Raw genomic sequence first — 9,961 nt, forward strand, 5'->3', positions numbered from 1 at the left:
TTTGAATTTTAGTTTCTTTCTCTGAAGAATAGGTGCAATGCCTCTTCTCTAATGGCTGTGGAAAATACAGTTTTCCTTTTTATAAATTACTTAGTGAAATATCCTGAAACACCATGAAAATCACCACTTTCTCCACCTGCAATAGACATAACACAAGAATTTGCGTCAGCCAACTTCCCAATATGAAGAAAGCCTCCCCTTCCTCCTACCAATGATTGAGTCACTCTTCTATTAGATAAGAGTAGCTATTTAAATACTCCAGCAGAAGTTCACACATTTTTAGTCTGTTGAAGTTCTTGACTGCTTCACTCTCTCATTCTTGGTATGAATTTGGAAATGACTTTTGATGACTTCAAGACCAAGACTATGAAGGACCAGCCTGTTGAGAAGTCAAATGGACAGAAAGCTAAAGGTACTGGGGGTGGGTACATGTGTACAAGAACAGAATCCCAGTGTTAATCTCAAAATACAAATTCACTGAAGAATGGGATTAGAAAGCTAAAGCATACACGTATGGGAAAATGTAATAGAATTAATATTGTTTACTTAAAACCAAGTAGGATATAATGGTGATGATGATGATAATGATGACAAAGACAATTCATTTACACTAGCATTTACTATAGGCTATTCTCTCTGCTAGTCCCTTTAAATGCATTATTTCTCTGAATCTGCACAGTAACACTTTGAGTTTGGTACTGTTATTATCTCCCTTTTATAGAGGGCTGACTGGGGATCAGGAGAACTAACAAAATCTCCCACGTTTATGGAGTTAATGAAGTAAATTGGTATAAAAACAGTGCTGGCATTTATAGGTAGAGCTAGAAGTCAACAATAGTCATTTGTTTAATCGTTCATTATTTGTGTAGTAAATATTCAGTGCCTGACTTTTGCTGTAATTATGAAATTGATTCTTCTTTCAGAATTCTGATTAGATCAGTTACCTACTACAAAGAATCTGATTACTTTCTGATTAGAAAATCACCAGTAGGCATGGCAGTTGAATTAATGGTTCGTGCCTACCCAGGAGACAGGACAAACGGGGGGCCCATGGAAAATGGGAACATTTACCTTTCTTTCACAGGTGTGGGTCCTGTGATTTTTTTCTTCTAACAATTCAGAAGTTTTTCACCATTCACGGGTGATGGGCATACTTGGTGTCTTATAATATGGAACGAACACTGACCAGAGAAAAAAGTTGGTTGAAAGATTTACACAGGGATATTTGCCCATAAGGCTAGAATTAGGCAATTATTTGCAAGAGACACAGTTAGTTATCTTCTACTTCTTCTCTGCCAGCTTGCCACATACACACACTCTAGAAGCCAATAACTACTGAATCAGAGAATGAACCATATTCCTCTATGTCCAATTTCTATTTTCTTTTTATCTCTGTAGAGTTTAACACAGTGCTTTTGACACATGAAAACTCCGTGAATGTATTTGACCATTGATTGACTTGGATCATGACACATTCACATGGGAAATTTTGTTATGTAATGTTTCAAGTCATGTAGCTACTGACAATTAGATTAAAGACCTATGTTTGGGTTTTAGCATCTGTGTGATCTTAAGCAAGTCACTGAACCTGTTTCCTCAATGTGCACATAGAGGGTAACAATATCGGTGACTTATTTGTTTATCTCACAGGCTAGGAAAACAAATACATCGTATGGGATGTTTTCCTGCTGAACCATAATATCTGTATTTTTTTTTAGTGGTAGAACACACAATTAGATATTCATACATCTGTGAGCTACATAATTTATTTGCTTTTATAAAAGCGGTACATTTTTCTCATAAAAACAGGCCCACCTTGGCGTGAGTATAGAACAAAATGTTCATTTAACATGTAAGACAGATGAATATTGAGATTTCATTCCTATATTTCTTTAGTCAATAACCCCAGTTCCAAGATGCAATTTTAATTGAATAAAAATTGGATAGCATAAAAGTATGCATAAAATTCTTTGAGGAAATCTCAGCTGATTAACTGACTAAAGCTTATTTGCTTGATGTCTGACATTTGTTTTAGTTACTTATAAAGCACACTGTGTACGTGTACACATGTGCAAATGTGTGTACACACAATTTATATTAAAAACATTAGGCTCTTTGGACTATGAATGAAGTTCATCCAATCAAGCTGCTCTAAGAATTTCTGGAAGAGTCATTGTAGGAAGAGAAGACAAAGTATAAACTTTAGAATCAGATATTCAGAGTCAGATATCTGGTGTTGAATCCTGGCTCTGAAATTTACCAGTTATGTGACCATGGGTAAATTGCTTAAATTCTTTAACTGCCTGTATTTTTCATTTGTAACTGTGTGTTATGGATTATTTGCAGAGCCACTGGCAGGAACAAAGGCAAGGAATACAGAGCACCTAGTGCAGACAGGATCCAAAGAAGGCTTTGATTGTGTGTCCATCCTTTTTTGCCTTTCTGATTCTATCTTCTGTCACTGTAGGTCTTCAGTGTCTTTCTTCTCCATGGTGGTGCCTGGCTGCTGTGACTCTAGGGATCCTTTGCCTGGGATCACTGGTGACCATTGTACTGCTGGGGATACAATGTAAGTGCCGAAATAGGGAAATGATGAGGGGTAGATAGGAAGTTTATACACTGGCTTACAAATTTGTTTCATAACAAACAGCCTTGATTTAGATTCATTTTAGGCAAAATGTTTTTAGAATGGGAAGATGAATGGGTACATAGTGTTCATCCCTCAAATGGACAGAGGCATGGAATGAAGATTATAGATGGTGGGATTTTTTGTTTTGCTTTGTTTTGTTTTCATTACTTCATGGATAGAGCCTATTTAAATTCTAGAATGATGGAGAAGAAAATAATTTAAAATTACGAATCCACAAGATCATCTGAGAGATCCAAAAGTAAAAAAAAAAAATTAGCTCTCATTGAGTTTTGACCTTTGGCCTTTGAAGTGCTATTTGCATCTCAATTATTCAAGCTCACAAACTTCCATTTTCAATCTGTGAACACTGCCTTAGGGTCTTTCCTAATGACTGGGAGAAGTGCCCTTGACTCAGTGGCAGTGATTGGAAAGGTCTTCCTCTAAGGCTTTGATTATCTTACGGCAGGGTCAAATCTGGCCTTCAAAACTAGTGGTCTGCTTTGTAGTACTCCATCAAAATTCTAGAACTGACATATTTTACACTTAACGTTCATTTCATGCTTGATTTCACAACCTTCATTCATCTCCACCCTTCTTAAAATGTACTGTAGCCAAAGAAAGCAAAAAGAAAAAAGTGTATGGAGACTTTGTGACACAGTAACTTATAATAATTCTGTGGGTGGCTGTCTGAAAAAAGGGGTGAGTCTCACAGTCCTTAAATAAAATTAGGAAGTCTGGAAGGGTAGACAGAATGGGAGGAGATATAACAGAGGAATTAAGACACAAGTAGCATAAATTACTAATGACAATTCCTACTCATAATCGCTGAGTCTAGTGGGTGTCTATTTTAGGTTGTCTGTATTTTATTTATTCCATGAATATACTGCTTATCTGGTGATTAATTACTTTTAACTGGTGTGTAACTCTAACTAAAAAATAAAATCCTGGTAATTTTTTTTTTTTTTTTAAATCAGAAGTTTCTGCGAAGTTCCTGACAGCAAGAGAAAAATACTGCAGGAATATTGAATAACTTCCAAATCTATAATTTCTGAGTAACTTTTGGTTGTTTTCCAGCAGCTTATCTATTGTCAAAATAGATTATTTGAGTCTATGTTTTGATTTGCACATTTCTTCAAAATCCAGTGTGGGGATTTTTATTGGGATTGGAAATGGAGTCTTAATTCAGCCATAATTTAGTATCCCAGGTGTCTGACCTTCTAAAGCAACAGCAAGCAAACCTGACTCACCAGGAAGATATACTGGAGGGACAGAGCTTAGCCCAGCGACAGACGGAAGAAGCTTCCAAGGAATCACAAAGAGAACTCAAGGAAATGATCGAAACCCTCGCCCGGAAGCTGGATGAGAAATCCAAGGAGCAAATGGAACTTCGCCACCAGAACCTGAATCTCCAAGAAGCTCTGAAGAGAGCAGCAAACTTTTCAGGTATTGGGGAAAGGGGGATGTGAAGACAGTTGCTGTCAGTTTTCCATTCAGTCTTAACTATTCTTTGGAAATATCTCTAGGCACAAAATTGGCATATTGATATATGTATCGCTTTCATTCATAATGTTCTACACCAGAAGTTCTCAATTTTTATTATACCCATCCTACCTGATGCCAAATCTGTGAGGTATCTGATTTAATTAAGCACACCTTCTGGTGGATTTAAGTTTTTCTTCCTTACAGGAGCCTATTCTTTCTTTTTAAAATTCTAGTTATGAGATTTTTCTGGAGGAACCCTCCCACCTTTGCCCCTTGCCATAGATCCTACCTCTTTCCATTTCAGTGCATCTTAATCATTGGGTTTCTTTCTCTAAGGGATCTTCTTGACCTTGCAACTCGCTACCCCTACTTCCACATTAGCTTCATTCTTTGGTGCTATTTCTTTTTTTTTTTTTTGAGACAGAGTCTCACTGTGTTGCCCGGGCTGGAGTGCCGTGGCATCATCCTAGCTCACAGCAACCTCAAACTCCTGGGCTCAAGCGATCCTACTGCCTCAGCCTCCCGAGTAGCTGGGACTACAGGCATGCGCCACCATGCTCGGCTAATTTTTTCTATATATTTTTAGTTGTCTGATTAATTTCTTTCTATTTTTTTAGTGGAGATGGGGGTCTTGCTCTTGCTCAGGCTGGTTTCGAACTCCTGAGCTCAAACAATTCGCCTGCCTCGGCCTCCCAGAGTGCTAGGATTACAGGCGTGAGCCATTGCGCCAGGCCTCTTTGGTGCTATTTCTTAAAGTTTACTACCTCTGTTTAAGTGGAATTAATGGAGGTAGGCTGGTTTCAAGTGTTAGGTAGATACTTCAGATTAGACAAAAATATAAGGTGTCCAGGAAGTCTGTTTATATAAGAAGAGTTGAGTTGATCTCAGCCATCTAAAGGGACTCAGAATCTAAGAGTCAGACAGAAATAGTAGCCTCTGTAAGAAAATGATGATGTGTACTCTGATACCATTACAGAAGCTGTCTGTATTATTTACTCTTTCTACAGTGTATAATTAAATCATGTATATGCTTTAGCCATAGGGAGTGTTACATGGTGTGAGGCGGAATCACTTGCAGAGGTACATTGCTTTGTTGGAGGTGGTTAGTATTAGTATTAATAACTAACTACCACTAATAAATGGAGATTTTTACAGCTTCTTGGTTGTACGTCTCAATCTCAACCAGGTAATTTCTTTGAATAAAGATTATATGATAAGAGTTTACAGAACCCATCCCTTTATTTTATAGATGAAAAAATTAAGACCAAGATAGGATTAAATGATGATAATAATGATAAGTAGTTTTGTATAAAGTTTTCCAATTTATAAATCTCTTCACTATTTATGGAGTCATTTAAATATCCAAAATAGGCAGAATTTTTTAGACAAACTAATCTTTAGCAAGCGTCAAATATGTATTAATCTCTTTAAGGAGGGGGCTTGCAAGGAATTAAATGAATGCAATACCTTGAAGAAGGCTTGAAGGGAGGAGGCTGTATAAAGGATAGGAATGTTTATATAAACAGACATAGCTACATACCAACTCATGGTTTATTTCACAGGCAGGCCTGTGAAACAGTTGTCTTTATCAGTTGTATGGGATTAAATCTACGTCAGGACTGTTCAGAACCGTCTCCCAGAAATACCATGCGTAGACAACTAATAAAAAAAATAAGAAATGTTATGTCTGATGCTGGCAGATACACCAGGTAACATGTTCCATTTCTTGACAGTGTCAGATAAAGGCCCATTAGTAGAGATACCAAATAAAGTTCTGCTTTTCATCAAGCAGCTTTGAGAAGATTCTCAAAAAAATACTATTAATAATATTAAAATACCATATGGAAAAAACTATGCTAGTTTTCTCAAATTTGAGGCAAGGTCTATCTTTTATAGTAACAAGTCTGGGGTCCTCACTGTATATATGAGAAGAGAGTGACTCTGAGAAGTTACCCTATTTGGCGTGAGGTCATCGAGCTCTTGAGATGCAGAGTCTTCGCAGGAATACACTTTACATTTACCACTGGAATTAGTGGTGGCTTCCAGCCTTTCTGTATGCAAGCAGGTTTTTAAAAATAGCAAATTCCAGATTTGCCCCAAGATTCTGTATCAAAATGTCTTGAGGGACACCGAGAAATATTTCCTCAAATGGTTCTGAGACGTTTGAGAAGTAGTGTGTTACAGTGATTAAACACACAGACTCTACAGTTAGACTGCCTAGGTTCAAATCCCGTTTTTCTCCATCTGTCAAAGAAAATTATGTAACCTACCTCATAGAGTTGTAATGAGAGTTAAATGAGTTAATACATAGGAAGTACTTCTGACAATTTCTAGTACATAGTGATGTTTGGGTTTGTTAAATTATATACATATATGTATCTGCAGTTGGTTAAAATATCACATTTTGAGATGTGTCTTTCTTGCTTTGGCACTGCTAGGAAAACTTGCCCAGGCTGCTCCTTTAGTCCACAAAAAGCTATGTTTTTTTTTTTCATTTACATAATATAATGGGATTAGGCAAATTAAGAATCAGCTTGAATTCATTGCTTTAAGCTTGGTCTTTTTTATGCCCTTTCTCATTCACTTTCTTCTTTCATTTTTTAGTGCCCTCCTACTTTCTCCTCTCTGATGAAGCCTACTCTTATATAATTATCTGATGATTTTGCACCACAGTGAAAACCGAAATTAAAATGCTGCCTTTCTCAAAGATTTTAATTTTTTCACCATTTGGTCACAGTGTAAACCAAAGTGCTTTGTTTTCCTTTAAAGAGATTCCAAGTGTTCGTAACACACGGAAGAGGTGATGACAATGATGATGACAATAATGATCATTTGGGGGTTGTTGAAAGCATCCATAAACATATAGACATTGGCATGTTTTGCCTATTGCCTAAGCCCTGAGTTGGGTTTGTTGAACTCTCTGGGAATTTCACTGCTGAAAAACTCCCTGTTTTCTGAAATCTTATTGAAATTGAGATCCTCACTTTGCATCAATATATGATTCTCCCTAGAACAACTCCATCCAAAAGAAATATAGTGTGTGCCGCATATGTATCATTACATTTCCTAGTAACCACATTTAAAAAATGAAAAAGATGCAAATGAAATAAATGTCAGCAATATATTTTATTTAACCCAAGATATTTGAAATATTACTTCAACACTAATCAGTATAAAAATTTTAATGGGATAGTTTACATTCCTTTCTCGTACTAAGTTTTCAAACTCAGGTGTGTATTTTATACTTACAGCACATCTTAATGAAGACTAGCCACATTTCTTGAGTATTTTAAGTACTCAAGAATCACATATGGCTACTGTATTGGACAGCACATGTTGAAAGGCAGAAGGCATGGTATTTAAGTCCAACTCTATTATTCAAAGATGTGAAGTTTTAAAATACATAAGCATAACTTTTAATAGCAGAATGGCTATTAAATATCCATTCCCCCAAATCTCACTTTTGTTATTCCAAACATAACTTTAAAAAATAGACCAGTTTCTAAAATTACATCCCAGCTTGCTTGCTTTTTAACAGGGGAAGTGAAAATGCTAAATGAGAAGTAAATTTAGTTCGCTAAAATCAGAATGCTTTATTTCTTTTTTTTCCCCAAAAACTGGAGAAGTAAAGACTCTGAGACTACTTAGGTATTTGCAGCATCTGAATATAATTCTAATTAAGAAGAAATGGTATACTTGTGAGAGGACTAAGGGGAGAATTGGTTTAAGAGTTACAGAAATACTTTTACTCAGACATAACTCACGGATTGGTTATAATACCCTTCCTAGTTCCTTGTCCTCAAGATTGGATCTGGCATGGAGAAAACTGTTACCTGTTTTCCTCTGGCCCATCTGATTGGGAAAAGAGCCGAGAGAACTGCTTGTCTTTGGATGCCCAGTTACTGAAAATTAATAGCACAGGTGACCTGGTGAGTGTTTATGGATGTTTGTTGATGAGTATTGGTTGATAGGTAAATATATCTGGTTTAGGCCATCAGTGGAGGAGTACTTGTTTGAGGGCCAACATACCTGGTTTTTAGCCTGACATGGCCACTAATGATGTCCACGACCTTGGATTGACATGCTACTTAGTGTTTCTAGGCTTCTGGTAACATTTCCATGAAACCATCAAGGGGATGTCAAAGATCCCTTTTGGTTCTTTAGTTTTATGAATCTAATGCTAATGACTTTTGATTCTAAAACCACCATATTGATTCCACCATCAACTCAGAAACATTACTCCCCACAGGACTTCATCCGGCAAGCAATTTCCCATTCCAGTTACCCATTCTGGACAGGACTGTCTCTAAGGAAACCCAACTACATATGGCTCTGGGAGGACGGTTCTCCTCTGGTGCCCCATTTGTAAGTTTCCTGTTTTTGTTTTTGTTTTGTTGTAAGTTTCCTATTCTTTGCTGAAGCTGCTGGTGAAGTTATTGCTGTGTTCCTACAAAGTCCTCTTCTTGCCAGAGAGAAGCTTAGGGAATTTCCAACAGTCTCTTTCCTCACCTCTCTCACAAAGGGATTTGCTCATTTACCCATTGAAATCTCTTGAGTTTTCCTTCCCACATCTATTACTGATTTGAAGCTTTAAGACAAGGCTAAGTTCCTGACACAAGGTGGCAGTAAATCTAACTGTTGTTTTCTCTCTTCCCGCAGGTTTAGACTCCAAGGTGCTGTTTCCCAGAGGTACCCTGCAGGCACCTGTGCATATATACAACGAGGAGCTGTTTTTGCTGAAAACTGCATTTTAGTTGCATTCAGTATGTGTCAGAAGGCGGCAAATCTATTGACAGCACAGTGAATCTGAAGGCTCTGGAAGAAAAGAAGAAGGTCTTTGAATTTTGAAATTTGAGCTATTTCTTTGTCACTTGGGTGTCAGGCACGAGAGCCCTGAGAACTGCCAATTATTAGCTGGCTGCGGAACTCCTCAGCAGAGACCAAGGCCCCAGCTGCCTGGCACCTTTATATCAAAAGTTTTGATTCCATCTATCTACATTTTCCCCCTAGCTTGCCCCACCCCTTCCTGGTAGCCTTCGATCCCTCTTCCCTTTTCTATTTTAGAATTTGGCTCCTCTCCAAGCTTGGGAACCCTCTGCACTCAGTCTTGTCTACTTCTATGCCACCATCCCCTCACCCTCCTGAAACTGCATAGAAGGCAGAACGTGGAGAACTTGCCCAACTGCAGGCAGAGAGCAAAAAAAGAGGAAATATACCTAGGAAACTGCACATGAAGAAACGGAGAAGGGCAAAGACCACACTGAAACCAAGAAACTGTTGTCAACTTTAAAAGCCATTACTCTTTGGTTTTTAAATTGTGATCCATTTCCAGATTCCATCATTTATTAATATGTATATACACACACGTGTGCATACAAACACGTATATATTTGGGGACAATTGGGGAGACCTGGGTAGTATTAATGATTTGTAATTGGGTGGTCTTTTCTGTGAAGTAATGCACAACCCATTATTACTTCCTGGAATCAGTTATTATTTCTTCATCTTTTCTCTACCAAAGAACAACTTAGTAGCTTTAACCCTTCAAAAACAGCATTTGTTAGAATCATAGGATGTATGGCCTGGAAGAAAAATAGTAGAATTTTTTTTTTCTCAAAGCACATACCCTCTGTAGATGACCTTTTCTCAACTCTGTTATGCTGTGCTATAATTCAGAAACATACAAAAATCAAAAAAATAAAGACACCCAATTCTAGAACAAACTGAGCCAGGTGTGCAAATATTGCTGAGTAGGAACAGATGGAATTGAAATACCCCTTCTATTTCCAGTGCTTCTGCTTCCTTTCCACCTCCCCCCACAGCCTATTCTACTTCAAAGGAAACCTTTTC

At 37.5% G+C, this 9,961-nt stretch overlaps 1 protein-coding gene across 1 annotated transcript; it reads left to right on the forward strand.

The window, feature by feature from the left end:
• Positions 1-293: 293 nt before the first annotated feature.
• OLR1 (oxidized low density lipoprotein (lectin-like) receptor 1) lies at positions 294-9,437 on the forward strand. The gene is made up of 6 exons (XM_012652152.1): positions 294-412; positions 2,468-2,569; positions 3,827-4,072; positions 7,901-8,040; positions 8,361-8,476; positions 8,771-9,437. Exons 1-6 carry the CDS (start codon positions 325-327, stop codon positions 8,913-8,915), a joined length of 837 nt encoding a protein of 278 aa, XP_012507606.1. The 5' UTR covers positions 294-324; the 3' UTR covers positions 8,916-9,437.
• The last annotated feature ends 524 nt before the right edge of the window (positions 9,438-9,961 follow it).

Source organism: Propithecus coquereli, unplaced genomic scaffold (genome assembly GCF_000956105.1).
Source record: "Propithecus coquereli isolate 6110/MARCELLA unplaced genomic scaffold, Pcoq_1.0 Scaffold380, whole genome shotgun sequence".
NCBI classification, from domain to species: Eukaryota; Metazoa; Chordata; class Mammalia; order Primates; family Indriidae; genus Propithecus; species Propithecus coquereli.